Here is a 24800-nt window from a genome sequence, read left to right on the forward strand (position 1 = left end):
AAAGGAAATGGAGGAACTATGTTAGCAGTGGCGACTTTTGGAGATTATGCCTGATACAAGTGTGCAATGTGAAATCCACCCAGAGGTTCAGTGGTTGCTATGGTAACACCTGCCTCCGCTGTTGATCCAGGTGTGTCCGGGACATGCGAGGTTTTCAGGAGACGTGTGCCCCCCCCCCCCGCCTCTTCAGATCACTCATCAGACCTGACACAAGTACACAAGAACATGACTCCAGGTGCAGGGCTACTGATGCGTTTCACTCTTTTAGCGCTCAACAATCATTTGTTTTGTTGCTAGGCCCAGTCAGGCTACTTACCCAGACAACACACAAACACGCGCACGTAAACAAATGAATTCTATAATATTAATCCGTAGCAAATTCCAAAAATGTAACCGATATTTTACTCACTGTGATTATTTAATTAGTATTATGTTTCAGAAAAAAATACATATTTTTATTAGTAAAAAAAAAGCAAAACAAGCCTGTTACTTGTAATGTAATATATATATATATATATATATATATATATAAATTATTTATGTATGTGTATATATATATATATATATATATATATATATATATATATACATACATACATAAATAATTTATATATACATATATATATATATATATATATACATATTATATGTTATTTATTAATTTATAAATAATATAATTAGGAACAAATATATATATATATATATTATAGTATTAGTAGCAGGAATAATATAAACAATTATTTTATTTGAAAGAATAAGAATATTAAAAATAAGAATATTTTATATTAATTAATAAATAACTATTATACAACATTTTTGTGTAGATCTTGTATATTTTTCTTTAAAACAACTTGCATCCATTCATTTATTAAAGTTGTAGTCTGCAGTTTTTCCTCTTTGTCACCATCTCCGTTTGAAGCTATGGACTGCAGCTTTAAGTTTAAGAACACTACCTAGAAATTGCCATAAATCAACATCTGTTCATAAATGCACATTATTTGAAAAATATAAATAAATAATAATAATGGTATTTGCTTTTGTAAAATTATTAAATCGTTCTCTCAATTTGAACAACTGCTTGTATATTGTATTCGCCACCTAGATAACATTGCCTTGGTTTGATTGCATTCCCTGGTGCTTTTAACAGATTAAATATTTCGGTTCATCTGTTTTTTGTTGTGTTTTTAACTCTGAGGACTCGGTTAATATCAAGCGACATCAGCTGGTGTCTAGTTGCGTGAGCTGAGAACATTATTAATGTCTAAAAATAAAATCGTCCGCCCTTCCCCAGTTGGTATTCTCTGTTGTCACAGGTGTCTATGTGCAGTGATTGGGCACTTTGTGTTTTTTGTGTGTGTAATGTTTTTGCACGCAACTTCCTTGTGCAGTCACACACACTATTTTCTCCTTAGACAGTGATTCTTTCCAATATGTGACCTTTGATTCAATAGGACTCTTTATTTTGTGTAAACACACTGGAGGAGTGCGTACAGTTGTCAGAGGTGACGGGACAAATGAAGGCAAAGCTTTCCTCTTCCTCATGAACCCACTGCCCTCAAACAAGGATGTGCTAGAAATCTGTCACTTTCAGTTCCTGCTGGAGCATCAGTTGGAGCACAGATGCCACAGAGACGTACAAAAAAAAAACCCCTGAGTCCTGCTCTGAAACTTAAATAGTCCTTATTGTTTTGGTCCCCTTGTGTTCAGGTCAGCAGTCCCACAATGTTATTAGAGCATTGGATGGGTTTGGTTGTGGGTGTTACATATTTAGCAAAACAAAGGTCTTGTTGTTTTCAGTTCAATGTCACGTGGCATCCTTGTCGGCGTTCTAACAGATCCTTAAAATTAAATACCAAATGCTTTTATATTTGAATTAAATTACTTTCATTTGTTTTTATAAGTTGTGTAAGTGTCCAAACACCCTGAGATATTGTATATGTCAAAAAAAAAAGAATTATGAATTTAGAATTATAAAAGCATAGGTAACTTACATTTAACCAAAAGTTTGTTGAAGATACTTTTTACCATTTTTGTTTAGCTTGATGGATTCTAGATAAATTTACTTTCATTTAATGACTTTTGAAAGCCAGTTGGCCATTGAGTCTTATGTAGTTGTAAAAGCACCAGTGTGTTTGAAACTCTCATTCTTTCTGTAAAACATTTCTGCAGATTATGTATTACGATTACTTATGGTCAGAGATTTGAACAAAAACACCGTATTTTATTATGAAAATGTTTGATACCTCTAATTGTGTGATTTATTGTGTTGTGACAATACTTTTCTATGGTTTTCGACGGGCAGATAATAAAACATGATGCTACAGACTATGGGCATACACTGTAAAATATCCTATTAAATTTACGGTAACAAAATGGCAGCAGTGGTTTCCATAAATATGGTTACAATGTGAAATACACAGCCACATGATGAATCAGAGTTCATCGTAAGTGGCCGGTCCATAAAACAAGGTAATCATTTACTAATTATTCACAAAAGTCAAAACACCATCAGGGTAACACGCGGCATTAAAATAATGCAATGAACATTAAAGGTAAAATGTGTAACTTCTGAGTCTTTAGCGGGTGAAACGAAACTGCGTGCATTCTGCAGAAGAACATTGTTTTGGTTGTGCTTTGGCTCTGCGTGACTACGGATGAATGTGGTTATCTCACGTCTAATAAAACATTCACCATACTAGGCTTTAGAGATATAACCAGTTTAGCTGGAAAGGATCTCAAGATGACTAGCTGAAGACATTACTGTAGCTTTACCCATTAATAGACACGGTATTTCCCTGATGTATTTACACATTGTGTTAATGATGTTCATTTTGAACAAAAAAAAGATAGTGCCTTCAACTAAAATGACAAAATGTAACACAAAACACCACAATGTACATTCCTGATAACAATAATTACAAAAAATTGTTGTTTTTCCAACATAAATTATATTGTAAATATATTTTCTTCTTTTACTTGCAAGAAACATAAATTTGACATTTTTGCAGCAAAATTACAAATGCAATTTTAAACCATACAGATTATTTTTAAATATATGAAAAAAATATCAAGATTGTATATTATATTATATTATATAATATTCAGAACACTGTAATGACTTTAACAGCATTGGCATTGTTTTGGAATATATATATATATATATATATATATATATATATATATATATGCATGCCAAAACAATATATATATAATGTCCTAAAGTCACACCATCCACTTTAAAGGGATACTTCACTTTTTTTGGAAATAGGCTCATTTTAACAGTTGAGTTTTACCGTTTTCGAATCCATTCAGACGATTTTCTGATAGTTAGAAGAATATCAGTAACCATACAGATTCTTGTCTCATTGACTTCCATAGTAGGAAAAAAATATACTATATTATATATACTAAATATACTGAATACATTCGAAAACGGTAAAACTCGACTGTTTAACTCTGGGGGAGTTATAAAAAAAGTGGAGTATCCCTTTAAGACTGTTGCACCTGTGTTATATAATAACAGGTAACCTGTTGGATTCAACAAGAGAAGCATGACTGTCATCCCTGTCATAGCACAAGTTCTGAGCTGGATCTTCTGCTTTAAAGTCGGCATGATATCAAAATTGACACTATTTGCTTTTTTAGTGCACATTACTAGTCTTTTGAACAATTAAACACGGCAGTTTTCCATGTGAGCTTTTTTTCTTCTGAATTGTAGAGCGCTCTAGTTTATGGCAAACCCCAGAGGTCTAACATGCTGATTTTTCACTCACATTATGCATGTATGGAGCCGCCGGGAGAGCAGCATCTGCAGACTGTTGGAGACATGAAGGGATATGGGCTTGTGCTTTCACACAGATTCAGGATTTTGTAAGAATGCTGGTGTGATTGATTACTGGAGTGACATTTAAGTGTTTGTCATGTCATTTTAAATGCGTCTTTTTTAGATTTTTGAATCTACTTGACTTGATTACTTCAGGTTATTTTAGGTGTTCTGTGAGGCTTAAACATATCATTTGAGATTTAGTTAGAGCTGGACTGTGTATGTGCTCGTCATGCTAGCCAATTGAACTTGGATTAGATTATTATGTAAATATTTTATCTTTAGTGCAGGCGTTTCCAGTGCCAAGGTTGTGTAATAGTCTTAAGATGCCTCCAGGCTTGAGTAGTGTCCAGCCCTGAGGTTAAAATAGCCCAGGTTTTGCATAATGACTTAGTAGAAACACCAAATGCTGGCATAATTTTTCCCAATTTTCAAGCAGAAGGAACTGGTTGAAATATTCAGGAGGATATTAATCCACAATATGAATTGTGATGCAGCCCGGAAATAACTCCATTTCGGTTCGTCTGGCCGGAGGAGAACTGGACCCCCGACTGAGCTGGGTTTCTCCCCAGGTTGTTTTTCTTCATTCCGTCTCTGATGAAGTTCTTGTGAGATTTCTGGAGATCTTTGCCACTGTCAGGGACACAGTTGGGGACACTTAATATTCTGTAATGTTATTGACTTGACTGCACTGACACCTCCATTCAGTTTCTCCATAGGGAAATCGGTTTCTAACAATAACTTACAGCCTTTGAAGACATCCCTACTGTGAGCAATGAGGTTGTTAATCGATGGTAGGCTCTTTGCTTCTGTTGAGGTTGTTAATCGATGGGAGGCTATTTGCTTCTGTTTAAGCCGTTAGCCTGCATTATTTCAACTTAGTTTAAAAAAAAAAAAATTGTGTTTAACAGCTGAATTCGTGGTGTAAAACTATGTAACCCATGATGCTGTACAAAAAAATTCCACCAATGAGAGAATCGAAATAAGCAAAACTTGCTCTCAAAATACTTAAATATAACACACTTAGGCTAATATATATTGTTTTATTTTAAATAATCAACATTTGTAAATTTTTAGTTTTATATTTCTCCATCGTTCATCATTCATTTTGCTGTTTGCAATGCTTCATGGGATTGTTTTTCTTTCTATCAGTCCTGTAAGTCGTCAACTTTTTTTTTACATAGCACTTTTTACAATGCAGATTGTTCATTTTTGTTGTAAAGAAAGTTAGCAATTTAGTTAAGTTAGGCTATATATATATATTACAGTATATATATACACATACATTTCTACACTCTGGAGAAAACAGTAGAGAAAAAATAGTGATGTCATCGTCCAGCTCAGTTCAGTTCTCATATAATGGTGTCAATACAGGTAGATCAATAATATTGTTGAATATTAAGTGTCCCCAACTAAGCAAGCCAATGGCAACTTTGTATGACTTTCAAATAGTCTTTTGCTTCAAATAAAAGTTTATGTTATGATTTGCCTTAGGGATGGGGCCGATCCGATCCAGTATCGGTATCGGGACCGATACCAGCGTAATTCACGTATCGGATTTTTCCGATCCAACCTGCGGAGAAATCCGATATTTATGATCCATGTCTGCGCTTTAACGTTGTCTGCTGAAATGACTGCAAAAGGGATTCCCCGGGCCTGCTAGTCTGCTAGCTGGCTGCAAACTGTGGAATGGATATTCTGAACGGAGGTGCAGCTCAATCATAGACTGTAAAAAATAGGGCTCAATGAGACACACAGACCCCCACTCAGGAAATCCATTCCGCAGTTTGCAGCCAGCTAGCAGGATAGGATTGAGCTACCAACATGTTCGCTGTGTGGAAATACTTCACACTGGAAACACCGCAGCAGAGCAAGACCGCAAAATGCAATGTTTGCAAAGCCGTATTAATTAAACTATTTGTCTGTGATGCATGTTTGCAATTCGCAGTCCAGAAGAGAAAGAGAGAGATCTCTCACGCAGTCCCACAGCACGCACAACACGACAGCCCTGCTTAAAGGCACACTATGCACTCTCTGGTTTTTTTGTAAAACAGTGACCTCTAGAGCCGCTGTGGTGTACTTGCACTGTCGTAAATAACCGTTATTCCCCTGTTACTGCATATACTGTCAAGTGCTAGACTGCTTTTTAATAATAAAGTTGCCTATCGCGTTTGCTGGCTTATAGCGTTTTTACATGATTTCTGCAAAATCAGAAGTAATTAGCCTATAGTGTATAGGCTACTGTATAATTTCATTCATGTTTTTTGATTGTAATGTTAAAATTACAAAATGTCAGATGACATCAATCAAGTTAAATGTACGTCGCATTATTTCATAACATTGGACGTTATGATTTAGACATGATTACAATTTATCATAATAGCAAATTGTGTTCAATTATTTACAACCTCTAGGCTTACATGTCCTAATAATTATGTGAGATATTGACTATGTCCTCATGGTAATCGCAAGAATCAACATCAACAGCGTCAAGATTTGATTGATTCATAATCAACACAATTTGAAGTTACAGTCGGGAAGTGTACTGTTAGTCAGATAAACTTGATATAACAGTAACTTACACACGTCATAAGAAATCCGAACCAGACACAGGACTAAAGATACGTGATAAATACACATCACAACACCTGAGTTCAGCTGGCAAACTAGCTCTTGTGGCAAGCTCGGCAATAAAACATAACGAAAAAAACAACAAGACTAAGAGAAACGACTGTTTTTAGGAAGTCTGCTTAAAGCTCTGGTAATCGAAAGCTATAGACATGTGAGAATTATTGAACTGGTCTTATTATCAACAATGAATGAATGAACAGCACCGTAAAAAATTACATACCACAAGCCAGTGCAGCAACATACAATATAGAAACAACTAGTATACAAATACAAACAAGTTTATAAATAAGAGATTTACTTACAAGTCCATCAACAAGATCGCCAGGTCAGCATCGCAGTTACAATCTAGTGCAGCTTTTAAGCTCGCGCCAACGAGTGAAAGCCCGACCGAGTGGACTCTTGTCCGGTTTCTAGCACGGTCCGATTCTCTTTCCCTGTTTCGAAAGTAGCGTTGATGCGTGTGACGTCGTTGCCGTAAACCATTTCGTGATTCTCACGCGCTGTGTCAGGGGCGCCACTCTCAAACTTGCATGGCTGGTTTTTCCGGCGGCGTCCCCCCCAAGCTTTCCTACCAGGATGATTCGCCCTACTAAGACTTTGTTAACCACCAAAACGACTTTGAAGCTGTTATATTAAGGTACAGATCTTGCATAGAGTGCCTTTAATGAGTGACGACAGAGGAAACGTAGCCTGGTTATATCTAGGCTATGATATTAGTCTGATTTCCAAAGATTAAAGAATATATTGAGGTAAAAAAAACATTAAAAACAATAGCCGCATTCTGTCTAGCCAACTTTCTTCCCATCGCGGCGGTGCGCTGTCATTTCTCCTTAATACTAAAACTTTAAGACAGAATCAGCACGATCTGTGATTGTTGTAAAATGCAGGCTCTGCTGTTGCTAAATTGCGGGACACTTTTAATAATAAAGAGAGCTATTAAAAGCACAAAATTTGCGCAAGAAATGCTGTTCCCAATGCGCGCGCGCTCCGAAACAGACTGCAACAAGACAAGCAAATTATAATCTGGGCTTCATATGCGCGTCTAAACGATCAAATGTAGCCTGCACAAGAAAAATGTCAAACCGACCGGCTTGGAGATTAACACTTAAACCGTTTATGTCTAAAATGAACGTAGTTATGGAAGTAGTTGGGAGAAAATATGGTGCATCAGTAGATATGAAATCTGAACTCGTTCTTAAAGGGGCAGCAGTATAAATGTGACGATTGCGACATTACTGAGAGTCAAACAACAAAAGGCAAAGAGAAAATCACTCACAGCTCTTGAATGAATAACTTCAGCTCTAATAAGTATAAATATATCTATGGTAAGCTTTGCAGTGCTATTTTACTTTTGATTACTTTATTATAATTCTTTTTAGACCATACCTGAATAATGTTAGTAGACCTTCCTGAAATTAAAGCAGTGTGTAGGCCTGTATAATGTGCATATTTGTTTAATTGTCTATCTATTGTTTAATATATATACTGACATACATACGCACGTATCATCATTGCCTGTAGAGAGGAGTTTATTTCAACATCATATAAAATCAACAATAATGATAAATAATATTAAAGCAAACCCAGCTCTGGTATCGGAAAAGTATCGGTATCGGCCGATATCCAAAGTCGGGTATCGGGATCGGATCGGAAGTGAAAAAATGTGGATCGGTGCATCCCTAATTTGCCTTGTAGCTGGTTGGGTTGGTTTGGCCTATGGCTTATAACGCTTTAACAAAGTCTTTTTAAATAATGTTAATCACTGTAAGGCTGCTTTGGAATAATCTGTATTGTACCGCTATATAAATAAAGGTGACTTGACTCAGGGCGCTGTCACCCAGTGCGCTGTGACAACAACGAACCGTGAATAGAGCTGCATCTGACGGCTTGACACAAAGAAAAGCACTCCAGACATCACGGGGCGCAGTGGTGTTGGCATCTGTTCAAGACTTGCTACAGTTCTAATGCAGACTTCACAGACTGTGCCATTGTTTCTTTATAAGGGAACTACATTTGAAGTTCATCCACAGCTGACAGACAGAGTGCCACAGATGGACTTGTACACTAAATGTTTGGCCACAACCCATTAGCCTTTGTCTAGAGCTGGGGAGAGTGTGTTGGAGGCATTGCCCCGTCACCAAATGCATTTATATTTGAAATACGCAGACGGTGAAACGACTTGTTTGATTTATTTAGCTTTGATGTGCCAACGAGCTGTGAATATCTGAGATTGTGTCTTTGAATGACTTCGTATTGTTATGATTCCAGTATCTCGATCATGAGAGTCTCAGTGTCTTTGTTTGTTTTCGCCTTTTGTTGCAATTTAATTTCTCTAACGAATTGGCAAAGGCATGATCTATCAATAATCTGATTATGATTGTTGTAATAGTGTGCTGAAATAATAGAAGCCACGAAGTGAATAAAGGTGCTTTCACAGGATACACGTCTACTTTTTCCAGCACGTTTAATTAGATGGAGTTAATCATGGAGATGGAGATGCACAGCCTGACATTTTGGATTATTTTTTCATCACATATGGAGTGCCACTTAAAAATAAACGCAAAGATTTATAAGTGCACCGTATATAAAGTTATTGTCTTTCAAAAGTGAGAGTCGACTCTGAGTCTATGAAATGAATTGTTTTTGAAACGAGTCAGTAGCTGTTACATCGTGACGTAGAGAGGTCATTGGCCGCTCCCAACAACTGCGCGCGCATACGGAAGTGTAAACTTGAAGTGACGTCTAGAACACATTTAAATACTTCAGCTGAATCGCATTATGTCGAGAAGACGCTGTGTTCTGCATTGCAAAGACGGTTCAACCACTTGTTTTCATTGCCCAGGGACGAGCATGTGAAGAATCAGTGGTCAGAGTTCATATTTGCAACGATACCACAACAGTATAGCCCGGACCTTGTGTTCTCATCATTTTAATGACAAATCATTCAAATTCAAAAACCTAAATGAATTCAAATGTGGATTCGCAAGCCGGTTGTTCCTGAAGGAGGGCTCAGTATTCAGTCTATATGGATCAGGTTCTTCCTCCTCCGAATCACAATCTGTAAGTAATATTAATAATGTTTGCTGTTATGTTTTCTGTAGCATGCACAATATAGTTATATTGTGTTGTGTGTGTTGTGTACACTCCGCGCAGCTTCTAAGCGGGATAAAGTTAGTTTTGTTTTTGATATTCACAAATGGCAATTACCTCCTAAACGACTTAGCCAAATATGTCTTCGCTCTATAATAAGCCCTGCCCTTCAAAAGCCACCGCAATGTGAGTTTCGCCGGGAAAGCTTGCTCTTGACGGAGACGCGAGTAAGGGACCGTGTGGAACGTGAACTTTTTCTGACACGTTTGTTCAAACACTATATACAATTTTCAACGCTTGACAAGCTATAATCCTGGTTATGGGCGTTCCGTTGCCGACAGTCTCTGCCTACGGTTTACCAATAACAACTGACTGGGTCATTTGTCCAATCGCCACAGATTCGCGTCATTCAAAGGAGGTGTTTGGGAAAATTAATCGTCGAACGAATCATTTGGGAGTCGTTGAGCAAATCAATTAAAAATAAATGCATATTATAAGACAAATAAAGTGTTTTTTATCCTTGCATGCACGTTAAACTGTTTTTGGGAACTCCTAAAACAAAAATAGGAACATTTCAAATGCTATGATAGGGGCTCTTTAATAAAAAACGAATTGACAAATAAATATACATATTTAAATTAGAGCCAGACCGATTTATCGGCATTTAGACATTTTCCAAACAATCGGTATCAGCAGTTATAATGGCCGATAAATGAATATTTCAAAAATAAAATAAAAACGCGCTTCAACCATGTCATGAGTGTTGGAGTTGTATAGTTTGTCCATCAGAGGGCACTCTACACCGTCCCTGTTGGCAACACTCATTGACTTGGTCACGATACATACATTGCTTGAATAACAATTTAAAGAACATCCCCATCAGTTCTCTTAACTCAAATAAGCATGACAAAATTTGTGACTATCATATCCAGTTTTGCTGCTGTTAAATAAGCCGAGAGTGAAGCAGAATTAGGTAGTAATAATTACGTTACGTTGTTACAGTGTAGTTGACTGACTATCCTTTTAACTTTTGACAATGTGACTGAAGTATTTCTTTAATTAATAGCACGTGACAGTTATAGCAATGAGACGTATCATCTCTATATTGAAAATGTTTTACAATTTGCAGTATGATGTTATCCATTGCTAAATTATGGCTTATCATAGACTAGCTAACCACAAAGCTAGCTAATGCCACTATCATCAGTCTGTTCTGTTGTGACAATAAAAGAAACAAGTTTCTTTTTAAAATGCATTATCATATTATTTTAGTTAAAACTCATAACTACAAATAATGTTAGGGAAATCTGTTAATGTTTTGCTGCGCATTTCTGAAAAAACAAATAATAAATAAAAAATATCGGCCGATATATCGGAATATCGGATTTTAAAACCAACAAATATTTGTATCGGTATCGGCCTTCAAAATCCTTTATCGGTCGGGCTCTAATTTAAATCCTTAATTCATGTTTAAAATGTAGTTAAACATAACAATAATAATAATAATATTGATGAATCACAAGTTACAAATTAATTGACATTTAAATCTGTTTATTTAAATCTCATTAACAATCAAATTAAATAATTATTAAAAGCATTAATTAATGAATTAATTATGTCATTTAATTACTTACGCCTCATGTCGCTCCACTTAAGGGGATATATTTCAGTAACAAAATATTGCAAATTACTCTTTGGATGATAGTTTAATTCAGAATAAAAAAATAGAAGCACATTCAAACCATTATGTTTATGAATTGCATTTATATTGGATATTTAAAATATTTCATAGATCCAGTGCATGAGGAATACACATTAGTCAGTCAGCCCTTTGTTTAAAGGCCCTAACTACCTTGTAACCAATCGGGTTTCGGGTCAATGACATTGTCAACGATTGGATCTCTGAGCTGGTATGAGTGAGTGGAGGCAGGGCTCATTTGCATATTCATAGAACCAGGTATATAATGAAGCTAGGTTGTAGACTTACATTCAGGCTATTTTAAAGGGATACTCCACTTTTTTTTTGGAAATAGGCTCATTTTACCACTCCCCCAGAGTTAAACAGTTGAGTTTTACAGTTTTCAAATCCATTCAGCCGATTTCCTGATATTTAGAAGAATATCAGTAACCAGACAGTTTCTGGTCTCATTGACTTCCATAGTAGGAAAAAAAATATACTATGGAAGTCATTGAGACCAGAAACTGTCTAGTTACTGATATTCTTCTAAATATCATAAAAATTGGCTGAATACATTCGAAAAACTGTAAAACCCAACTGTTTAAGTGCCAGGAGAGTGATAAAAATGAGTCTATTTCCCTTTTAAAAATGAGTATCCCTTTAAGGCAGGAATTGTTTTAAAAGTAAAAAGCGTTTAAATGTATAATTTAGTGATCAAAGATGATTTTTAAGGGGAAGCAAATATTTACTACAGGGGGGCTTTAACCTCTTTGCTCATAGTAGAGCATGCCGTGTGTTTACCCTCATGTGAATGATATATAGTTTGACATACTTCAGGATCTCTGGCTATACAAAATACCTCTTGCTGGGCCAGATTTGTTTCTAATCCATCTGTCTGTCAGTGGTCAGAGCAAAAACCTGTGGCCTGTGGGTGTACAGGTCATTACAGCCGAACAGTCCCAGCAGGGACAGAAACGGTCCGGAGTCACAGGCACGGTGCGTAACCACGTCTGCTCTGTGCCTCAGGTGTACTTCTGCACACTCCGCAGCAGATTGGAGCTCTCCGCGGGGCCATTATTAGATAAAACATCTCCCATTACCTCCTAGTAATGCACCCCTGCCATCTGTGCAAGCTAGAGCAAGAAATCATGCCTCTTCCGTTTTCTTGACTGTGTTGTCAATTTCATAAATAGGGCTGTTAAAGTGGTGCTTCTTGCCACTGCGAAGTGCGAACTACTGCCATAGTTGTGCCAACATCCTCTGAGATTGAAGGGCTGATGGAAGTTTTGCTTAAACTTCTCTTTCATTAAAGTTACAGCTGTACTTGGAATTTCTGATTTGAGATTAAATTCTTCATGCCACGGCAAACTGCTCATGCAGTGGGTAGTTATTGAACGTTCCGTAGCATTTGTTAATTACTCCCCATGTGTTTTGACAGTCTGGGCTCGTGTGGTAGATTTTGGCTGTGACAAAACAATTTATCCTATTCTGTGGCCCACCCACACTGCTAAATTGATTTAATGTCTGCTAATGGGCTCAACCACTTCTTCCAAACTGTGTTCTTTTCTGTTGCTCACCACCGGAGTGGAAAGTGCATATGGAATACTGTACGATTACAGAAACATTTTAATCAATGAACATTCGCATACCTTTAAAGGGTTAGTTCGCCCAAAAATGAAAATTAAGTCATTAATGACTCACCCCCATGCTGTTCCAACCCCGTAAGATCTTCGTTCATCTTCGGAACACAAATAAAGATATTTTTGATTGAATCTGAGAGCTGGATCAGTCCTACATAGACTGCCTAAGGGACTGGCTGTTGGCGGCCCATAAAGTCATTAAAGAAAAGGTTTAAATATTCCATGTGCCTACAGCGGCTCAATTATAAGTTTATCAAGCGACGAGACTACTTTTTGTGTGAAAAAAACAAATAACGACTTTATTCGACTATTCCATTACTTCCTTATGGGCGCATGCGCGAGAACTGAGACGAGGACGTTCTCATTCGTCTACTTCTTGTTACCGGCTGCTCACCGCTTAGGAGTTTTACCGCCACCTACCGTATAAAATGATGATCCATATATAAGGCGCTCCGGATTATAAGGAACACTGTCGTTTTTTGAGAAGATTAAAGGCTTTTAAGTGCACCTTATAGTGCGGAAAATACGCAAATTGAAAAGCGTATGTACAGCGCGCATCTTCCTCTGCTTGTAAACAGAAAGTTTTGCGCTTCCAGCTATATCAGCACATCATCTTATACGGTAGGGGGCGGTAAAACTCCTAAGCGGTGAGCAGCCGGTAACAAGAAGTGGTCGAATGAGAACGTCCTCGTCTCAGTTCTCGCGCATGCGCCCATAAGGAAGTAATGGAATAGTGAAATAAAGTCGTTATTTATGTTTTTTCGCACAAAAAGTAGTCTCGTCGCTTGATAAACTTATAATTGAGCCGCTGTAGGCACATGGAATATTTAAACCTTTTCTTTAATGACTTTATGGGCCGTCAAGAGCCAGTCCCTTAGGCAGTCTATGTAGGACTGATCCAGCTCTCAGATTCAATCAAAAATATAAAGGTGTTCCGAAGATGAACGAAGGTCTTACGGGGTTGGAACAGCATGGGGGTGAGTTATTAATGACTTAATTTTCATTTTTGGGTGAGCTAACCCTTTAAAGCTAGTGTGTTTTACTCTGGGAACTCAGGGAAAAATCTAGGGAAATTCCTGTGCCAGGCTAGTCAGTCCAATTTACGCCACCTCACAAGATGTTATTTGACTAAATTACATGCATATGTTTTTCCAACTGTAACCAGTGGTGATTAGATTTTCTTGTTCTCGCAAAAATAAACTGTCCATTTATTTAAGTTGTTCTTCTTTAGAATAATACATAAGAAAGAACAGTTTGAGATTATATGAGTGAAAGTGATGACATAATTTTTATTTTAGTGTGAACTAATTCAAAATTGTGTTCACACATGGTACATTTGATTGGCTCTGAAACCGAATTCAGTTTGTTTCCCTTTTCTTCAAAACACACTTTTTCAATTCAAATCATCTGACTATTTTGATAGTGATGATAGTTTTTCACTTCACGGTGAACTATTTATTTTATATTGTTTGTAAAATTAAAGGGATAGTTCACTTTGAAATTAATTTTTGATATGTTTTAGCTTACCTCAAGGGCATCCAAGATGTAGGTGTCTTTGTTTCCACAGTATTTTCAATTTTGACATTTTTCGGTCAAACCGTTTTTGTCAGTCATATAATGGAGGTTTAGGGGGTCCACCTCAAAGAGCATGCACAGAGAAGTCCAAATTAAACACGATTGAATGACTCGTAAATGTAAGTACACATTGATGGCCTAAGACACGAAACGAGCGGTTTGTGTGAGAAAACGAACAGTATTTATATAGTTTTTACCTCTTGTTAACAGCTACGTCGAACTGATCTGAATCAAATGTCCAACTGAACCGAACTGAACCGTGAATGTTACGCCGGAAGTGATCTCTCGCGCGTCTACGTCACGCATTGTTTACACGGAGATTTCGAGTTTTAACTTTCACTAAACATATTTAAATATACGGGAAATCGCAATGGAAGACGATTTCGATATATCTAAATATTTTAGTGAAAGGAAAAACTTCCGAAGTCTCCGTGTAAACAATGCGTGACGTAGAGATCACTTCCGGCGTAACGTTCACGGTTCAGTTCGGTTCAATTGGACATTTGATTCAGATCAGTTCGACGTAGCTGTTAACAAGAGGTAAAAACTATATAAATACTGTTCGTGTCGTTTCGTGTGTTAGGCCATCAGAGTGTACTTACATTTACGAGTCATTAAATCATGTTTAATTTTGACTTCTCTGTGTATGCTCTTTGAGGTGGGACCACCTAAACCTGCATTATATGACTGATAGACAACAACGGTGACCGAAAAAAATGTCAAAATTGAAAATACTGTGGAAACAAAGACACCTACATCTTGGATGCCCTTGAGGTAAGCTAAAACATTTAAAAAATTAATTTCAAAGTGAACTATCCCTTTAAGTTTGAAACCAAAATCATGTTGTACCCCTTTCCTTTTGTATGCTATCCCCCCTAGATAGAGTCATACAGTTTCTACATTTATTCATTTAGCTGACACTTTTATCCAAAGCGACTTACAAATATGTCAGAGGTCGCACGCCTCTGGAGCAACTAGGGGTTAAGTGTCTTGCTCAGGGACACATTGGTGTCTCACAGTGGATTCGAACACAGGTCTCTCACACCAAAGGCATGTGTCTTATCCACTGCGCCATCACCACCCCAACATTCTTTTGTATGCAATCATGTTTTAATGACAGCGTTCGCACTAATCAAAGTAACCAAATGTTATGGTTGGCTGAAAATAGGTCCACACCAAAAACAAGAACAACAGCAGCTGATTTCTTGAGAAGCATAAATGAGAAAGCAAAAAATGTGCCTGATGTGACTGCCAAATTCTTGCTTGTCATTGAAGGTGTGTAGACCTTGACATGCACTCATGCACTCAGTCACGCTTACCTTGAACCAGTTTAAGGTGTAATCCACACAAAAAAATGTGTATGCCTTACCTTTGGTTTGTTTAATTCTACCTTTCCTGAGGCAGTGAAGGCTCTCTGATGACTTCCATCAATGTTTTAATGAATGAAACAATCTGTTGAAAAGGCTGATGACATTTTCACCCTCTTCCCTCTAGATATCTGGAGTCTAGGGGTCATCCTCTTCATGCTAGTGTGTGGTCAGCCCCCCTTCCAGGAGGCCAACGACAGCGAGACCCTCACTATGATCATGGACTGCAAATACACCGTACCTGCCCACGTCTCCAGCGCCTGCAAAGAGTAAGTCACTGCCTTAACCTCTGTATCAGACCCAGCCGGATCATCTCTGGCATTTCCTTCATCTTAAATGTTGACGTTTTTTTTTCCCTAGGCCATTGAGACGCAATGTTTTTTTGAAGTATTTCATCATGAGTTCATCATCTAGAAAGCCAGACACAGTATTGTTGACATATTAATAAGCTACCTCAGACAGACTTTGAAGGACCTTCCCAGAATCCAAATATCTGTCTTGATCAACTTTTTTTTTTAAAGGTCTTATGTGGAGCTGTCACGATTATATGAGTTTTGTCAGTTATTGTTTGTCATACTAATTGCAATTAATAATTTAATTCAAGGGTGGCACCACTACTCCAAAAGTGGTGGGGCCAAATTGTATACTTTTAGAATGTGTAATGGGGATCTTCATTTTTATAAAATACCATTGTCTAAGATGCGCTTTAAAGCTAAACGCAGACTTTTGTGGTTGCAAGCCATTAAATGGATTGGACTGATAAATGACAATAGATCTACTTAATATGCACATACGCAGTTAATAGAGGGAATAATCTATTATCCCTACAGTTATGACGGCATAAAATAATATTTAAACCTATACCATTTTCATAGACTAGATAGTAGTAGTAGTAGTAGCATTAGAGAAGGTTAGAAGGCAACATGCAAGTGCTACACCACACGTACATACATAGTTGTATGACTTGTTTATTATAGCACACGTCATAAATAGCTGTGTCCTTGACACTAGGCAGTACCTCGGTCCATAATAAAAAAAATTAAAATAACAAATATTGGTATTCAATGTACTGGACATGAGCGCTAAGTACCAAATTACATGTGTCAAGAGATTTATATGCCTTTTCTTTTGTACAGACAGAGTTTTTCTACAGGGTATATGAAAATGTCCACACATTTCCCTTATTTAGCAGGGTTAAAGACCTAAGGTAAAACGAGATCTCATGTGTCCTTAAAGGGATAGTTCACCCAAAAAAGAACTATCATTCTTCTTTCAGACTAATACAATCAGAGTTATATGAAAAAAAAAAAAAAATGCCCTGGCTCTTCCAAGATTTATATTAGGGATTGTTTTTTTGTTTTTGTTTTTTTTTGCGAAGTCCATCAAAGCCTATCTATCTGTGATTAAAGAGCAGGGCAAACTGCATTCGTCATTACGTTGTGCGTCAAGTTACTCTTTTGGCGTACTCCCAAGTCGACCTGCGTACGGCCATCTGCCGGAAGCTAGTTCTTTTAGTCGATAATTTTTTTAAATATGGATATTTTACTTCAAAAGACCTTTATTAACCCCTGCAGAGCCGTTTTGAAAAAATATACCCATTGACTCCCATTAGGAAGTGCCAGGACATTTTTTTTTTATATAACTCTGATTGTATTCGTCTGAAAGAAGAATGCCATTTACACCTACTGTAGGAGTAAATCTTGGGCTATTTTTCATTTTTGGGTGAAACACCCTTTAAGGTGTCAGGGTGCTTGTGATTGGTTTTCCGGGAGTCAGAGTTTGTGTTGTGATGATAGGCTGTTGCAGCCAGACTGATTGTATTGAGTCCAACAGCATGGTTATGTAACTGATAAGCTCCGGGCATCTTTACAGAAGCCAGAACTAACCTTTCTCATTCACTCATCATATTCCCCCCCCCCCCCCTCCACTTCAAACTGTGTCGTTTAGCTCACACTACTAGCTATCTCTTGAGGTTTGTCCTCGGGAACTTGCATGTCAGGCGAGTGTTTTATTTTTATTTATTTTTTTCAGTTCTTTGTCTGGGCTTTGTGAGCAGCACACATGTTTAGTGTTAACATTTTTCAGAACTACTGCCAAAAGCTAAAATTAGACTCTGCTTATATCATAGCTTAAATGGAAAGTCTGTTCACAGAGAAACAGCACAGAACACACACATGCTTGCACGCTACAATCTGATCCAAAATGCTTTGTGTGATTTTTAGATGCCCTGCCACTGTTTGAGCAGAAATTTATCTTGGATTATCTATTGAACCGTCTCTCCAGCTTTAACTGATTTTCTTTGCAATATACGCATATTAATTTACTTGACATGGTGATTAATTGCAACTTATTATTAGTATTTGCTCCCAAATTATTATCAATAAAAAATGAATGTCTTATTAAAAGATTTTTCAAAGACAATACATTGTGTAACATCAAACCATTTAAAAAATAGTGCAAAAGTCTTTTCAAATCTCAAGTCTTTAGAAATTTATCTTATATTTTTTTTGTTTTATGTTTATGTTTAATCATTTCTATTACAACTATAATCTATACCTATAATCTATATCAGGGGTCTCAAACTCAACTTAACTGGGGGCCTGCTGGAGATCAGGCCGGGCCGCATCAAGTATTCAAAAAAAAAAAAATTGTATTTAAGTATTCCAAAAATGGAGCACAACTGATCCAATCTTCTCAATCTTTATTAACGTTTCTTCTGATCTGTTCCTCTGAATTTGAACATTCCTTTTTGTAGATGATTGGTTCTTCATGAGCTGTCCTTCTGACGGTTGAAGTTAATTTTACAAACTTTCTTTGTCTTTTTCTTATACACAACATCTTTGTGATGATAGTCATATTTGCGTTTTATTTTCTTTATACAACACTATTATATTGAATGTTTTTTTTTTCAGAAGGCACATTTAATTTTATTATACTTAGAAAAACAATTATTGCTTTTGAAATACAAATAATTCTTTCTACACATGTATAGTGTCTCAGGCAAATTACTGACTTTGCACATGTCAAAGCAAACCTTCTTATCAACCCGTTGGACCAAGTTCATTACATGAACTAGTTAAAAGTTCAGTTCACAAATTTTAAAATGAACTAGTTAAGTTCATATTTCAAAAATGAACTAGTTCATACTTGTTTTTTCCATATGTTGCTGCGAGCTTCTTTTTTATTATTAGGCTATTATTATTGCCACAGCCCATATACAACCACAGATAACAATCATTTTATAGATGGGCAAAGTTTCCACAGACATGTAAGATTTTCCCATCCTCACCGACCTCATAAAAGCCTTTTAAATGATCTTACGACGCCTCCTCGCTCCTCGGTTCACAGACACTAGAATGAACGAGTTCACTGTAACGTTCATCAGGCAGTAATACAGTAGGCTACGTTCAGTTCACGTTCGCCCAAAATATGAATGAGTTCATGAACGCGTTCAGACACAACACATATTACAAGCTCAAAATTATTCTCACATTGTTTTAGAGCAGGGATATCCAACACGTCGCTCGCGAGCTAACAGTAGCTGTGGCCTGATTTGGTGGTGGTAGCTCACATATTTTGCACGTTCAAGTACGTTTCAAATGTAGGCGCGCATCAAGCGCCGAGCGCGCTCATAATTCAAGCGACGCGCTCATTTTTTCCGGGTGCAGTATATGTTTGTACTTCGTGGTTGTCTATTACAACTATTGACAACAAACCCATCGTAAGCTGTCACGAGACTATCTATGGTAGCCCATAAGGGATTAAAAAAAAAAAGCACACGCAACGACGGGCCGCACTAACATTAAACTTTAATGTCAAATAGGGGGCCACAAAATATCATTCCGCGGGCTGCGAGTTTGAGACCTCTGTAGAATCTATATCTACACAATCTACACCGCGTTCCAAATTATTATGCAAATTGGAAATAAGTGTCATAAAAATGTAATATTTAGTTTTATAATCAAACTCATGGATAGTATTGTGTCTCCAAGTTCTTTGGATCACGGAAAAAAATCTCAGACACCTGTGATAAGTAGTTTGCAAGGTGAGCCCAACTAATGGAAAACTACTTAAGAAGGATGTTCCACATTATTAAGCAGGCCACAGGTTTCAAGCAATATGGGAAAGAAAAAGGATCTCTTTGTTGCGGAAAAGAGTTAAATAGTGCAGTGCCTTGGACAAGGTATGAAAACTTTAGATAGTTCACGAAAATGTAAGCATGATCAATGTACTGTGAAGAGATTTGTGGCTGATTCAGAGTACAGATGGGTTTGTACAGAAAAAGGCATAATGAGGAAGGTTACTGCCAGACAAATGCATCGGATTTAGGAGAGCACTGCTATAATGCCATTACAAAGCAGCAAACAGGTATTTGAAGATGCTGGGGCCTCTGGAGTCCCGCAAACCTCAAGGTGTAGGATCCTCCAGGGCTTGCAGTTGTACATAAACCTACTATTCTGCCACCCCTAACCAATACTTACAAGCCGAAACGTTGCAGTGGGCCCAGAAATAGATGAAGACTAATTTTTAAATAGTCTTGCTTACTGATGAGTGCCGTGCAACCCTGGATGGCGCAGATGGATGGAGTAGTGGATCGTTGGTGGATGGCCACCATGTCCCAATAAGGCTGCGACGTCAGCAAGGAGGAGGCGGAGTCATGTTTTGGGTCGGAATCATGGGGAGAGAGCTGGTAGGTCCCTTTAGCGTCCCTGAAGGTGTGAAAATGCCCTCTGCAATGCATCCAGAGTTTCTGACTTTCTTCTTCTCACTTTCTTCCATGGTACAAAAAGAAGAACCATGCCTTCCGTAGCAAAATTATTGTCCTTCATGACAATGCACCATCTCATGCAGCAAAAAATAATTCTGTGTTATTGGCTGCTATGGGCAAAAAAGGAGATAAACTCTTGGAGTGGCCCCCACACTGACCTCAACCCTATTGAGAACCTTTGGAGCATCCTCAAGCAAAAGACCTCTGGAAGGCTATTCTGACATCGTGAAAAGATTTTCAAGCAGAAATCTCCATAAACTCACAACTTCAATGGATACAGGAATTGTGAAGGTCATATCAAAGGAGGGGTCCAAGGTTAACATGTAACTTGCCCTGTTAAGATGAGTTTGATTGAAATAGCTTTTGTTTTCATTAAATTTGACCTCCTAATGCTGCAAATTCATCATATTACCATTTTCAGTTCTTTACAACCAATAAAATGTTTTCAAACTCTTTTGTGCATAATAATTTGGAACAGTGCATTTTGAGTTTTTTATTTTTTCAAAAAATACTGTTTTCGTTGGGTGTTTTGTTCTATGAAATTCAACTTATACCCTAGTGGTTGGTGACTGGAAAATTATACTGACTCTGTCATTTGCATTGACTATTTAGGAAAATCAGTGTAAAATATCATTTGCATAATAATTTGGAACGCGGTGTATATTGCACTTTTAAGTTTGTCAGCCAATTGTGTTATTTGTACATACTTAATCCTTAATGCCTTTTGTGTCTACTTTTGATATTTTATACAGGATTTTGGTTTTCTGATTATCACAGTCTCTGTTTAAGATACATTTAAGTACCACCAAACACATACAAAGAATTCAGATGCAGACACTGCTGCAGACTTCATCCTGTCGTTATCACTTTCAGGGTGAACAAGGTGGAAACTGTGGCGGGGTACGGAAATGTGTTGGTTCTTGACGCCGTTTCTCAGCGGGATGCAATTGTTAGGCTGTTAAAAGATTCACACAATGCTCTGTTGGAACTGACATGAACAGTTGGGCCAGTTTAGCACAGAAGCAAAACCTGTTTCACCGGTGGTTAATATTTCAGTACATAGTTGCGTAAAGACCAATTGATAAACTCAACTCATTGATAAAGGCAAACTACTCTTAGAATGAAAGGAATTTTAGGTTTTGTCTTTGTGAAAGGATTAGTTCACTTTTGAAAAAACCTTTGCTGATAATTTACTCACCCCCATGTCATCCAAGATGTCCATGTCTTTCTTTCCTCAGTCGAAAAGAAATTTAGGTTTTTGATGAAAACATTTCAGGATTTTTCTCCATATAATGGGCTTCAATGGGAACCGGATGGTTCAAGGTCCAAAAGAGAGTTAATATCAGTTTCAGATGCAGCTTCAAATGTCTTTAAACGATATCAGACGATGAATAAGGGTCCTATCATGCGAAACGATCGGTTATTTCAAAACTTATTCCAAAAATGTAACTTTTCTAAGGACAAATGCTAGCCTTGCTCTATTCTGTGAGGCGCGTTTGCAACGTCACGTATTACGTAATTACGTTCAAAAGGTCACGGGCGACGTAGCCGAAAGTACAGAGTCAGTGTTTACAAGTTGAACGCATAGGTTGAACGTGCAAACTAGCTCAAACACCGTTTACAAAAAAAGGAATTAAAAAGAAAAACAACGATGTCGGACGATTTTGATTCTGTACTTCCGGCTACATCGCCCGTGACCTTTTGAACGTAATTACGTATTACGTGACGTTACAAACGCGCCTCAGAGAATATAGCAAGGCTAGCATTTGTCCTTAGAAAAGTTACATTTTTGGAATAAGTTTTGAAATAACCGATCGTTTCGCATGATAAGACCCTTATTCATCGTCTGGTGTCGTTTAAAGACATTTGAAGCTGCATCTGAAACTTATTAACTGTCTTTTGGACCTTGAACCATCCGGTTCCCATTGAAGTCCATTATATGGAGAAAAATCCTGGAATGTTTTCATCAAAAACCTAAATTTCTTTTTGACTGAGGAAAGAAAGACATGGACATCTTGGATGACATGGGGGTGAGTAAATTATCAGCAAAAGTTTTTTCAAAAGTGAACTAATCCTTTAAGGTGACAGATTGTGACGTTCTACAAAGATGTTGAGGTGGTTATTCTGACTTCAGGATAACCTAGTTTAGCCAGTTTCTCAAATGACCAAGACTCATTTCAAAACACAGCTTTAGAGCAGCACGATTCTGGTTAAATCACATTTTTTTTTTTTTTCAAACAGAGATCACAATTCTGAACAGACAACTAAACAAAATAACATATAATTAACAAGAGTTCTGACAAAATGTTAATTGATGCAGTCTATTTAAAACGTTTAATCTGAATTAATTATTTTAACAACTGTTTGAATGAACAATTCAATTACTCATTTCTAAATACTTCACTTGTTTCATTACTGGATGAATCAGCGGTTTTGAACGAATGCTTCAATGACATTGGCAATGGCTTCACCATGGCTTCACCCTGTGGTGTAACAATGCAATCGATACAATCTTGATAGTTATCGTAGACAACAGTGTTTATATGAGAACTTAAACTTTTATCATAGTAGCCAACTTCTGTGATAATATGAAAATTTGTAACGCAGAAATAACAAAACGACATGTTGTCACATCTGGTTAGTACATGGTGTTAAAGCATAAGATTTATTTGTTTATGCATACGTTGTTAGAAGCAATAACACACCGTAGAGCCAACATTAGTACATGTTAATAAGGTTAACACAGTAAGCTGTGCAAATGTTCACATGGAGAGCACTGGGCTAATTGGCTGTTGAAAAAGTTCGCTTAGCTGATTTTTTTCAAATCTTATTTCATAATTTTTTCTTTATTAACATTTTTCTGTTTTTGCCTTTCATAGTCTTCAAATTCCTGTTTGTTATTATTCTCTGGAAGTTTTATAATATTGGATGATAATCATTTAATGTGCAGCTCTCTCGGCATCTTCAAATGCGAACAAGTGATGCATGAAAAATGTAAGCATTCCATTAGTGGTTTTCATTTTCTTTTTTGCCTCAATTAGTTTTCTATTTTTGTCCTGTGCTTTCACCCTTCTCATTTTATTTTATTTATTTATTTTTTTCTTCACATTTGTTTGTTGCTGGTGTTTGTCATTTTGATTTCACGATGGAACTGGATCTGCTGCACAAACAAACTCTCTGTTACAGTGCAGTGTGGTCGATGTGATTTATGGCTTTATCAGCAAACTGTCTCCACTAAAACCAATATTATAGAAACTTGGTTTTCTCTGAAATGATTTCCTTTACCTTTCAGCATTGATACATTCCATCACTTACAGTAAAGAATGCTTTTAAGCTTCTTTAAATGTTCAGTAGATAAGAATAATAAACCTTGAAGTATTTTTTCCCCCCGTTATGCTAGAATAATTCATCTTTGGGGGAAAAAACAAACAACAACAACAACAAAAACGTAATTAAACTTGATATATCGTTACATTTACAGCTCCATTTAGTGTCACCCAAAGATTCAAAGTGTGTGGGATTATAGACTGTAGCCGCCTCTACTGCCGCTCCTCGGCTACCAATGAGAGGAACGTCATCACCTCGTCTACTGACCATGTACATCCATTTCATTTCAACGGTCGTTTAAATCAAGTCTTTTAAAAAAGTGCAAACAAATTATACTGATTTGGTTGTTACTGACTATTGAAAAATAGCAGGTTTGGTGTCTCGTGTCGCAAATCCAATGATGCTGGTAGTGGCAATTCTCTCTGACCAATCAGTGATCTGCAGTGTTTACACGTCACATTTTAGTATCGGTACGGCTCGCGTGGAACCTCAACCGAGGTGGTACTAAAAATATTACCAGGTACTAGGTACTGTACACCATGGGGTAACACTTTACTTGAAGGGGTGTGCAAGACTAACATGACACCTTCATAATCATGACATGTTATGAATATGAAGGAATTTTTATGCATGTTTCTTGTGACTCAACTGTCATTATGTGTCATTCGCTCAGTTCTGACATTTAGAATGCAAATATTACGTTGTTTGAGATGTCTTGGTAATGACACCTTGACAAACCAATACATCATAACCTGTCAGTGTCTTTGTCATGACAACTTGACATTACTAAGACAACACATAAATCTATGTCATAAACATGACATAACAGATTCATTATCAACTTAAAAAAAAAACACTTACAACCACATTGGTTGTCATGAAGCCATAATAACTTTTTTAA

The 24800-nt window shown here is 37.0% G+C and overlaps 1 protein-coding gene across 1 annotated transcript in view; it reads left to right on the forward strand.

The window, feature by feature from the left end:
* The window catches only part of snrka (SNF related kinase a), a 70065-nt gene that overhangs the window by 24693 nt on the left and 20572 nt on the right, over positions 1-24800 (forward strand). The window contains exon 3 of the mRNA XM_039694491.2: positions 15932-16073. Coding sequence (XP_039550425.2) covers positions 15932-16073 — 142 coding nt within the window. The remainder of the gene's footprint in view (positions 1-15931; positions 16074-24800) is intronic.

This window comes from Pimephales promelas, chromosome 12 (genome assembly GCF_988280905.1).
Source record: "Pimephales promelas chromosome 12, fPimPro1.hap1.1, whole genome shotgun sequence".
NCBI classification, from domain to species: Eukaryota; Metazoa; Chordata; class Actinopteri; order Cypriniformes; family Leuciscidae; genus Pimephales; species Pimephales promelas.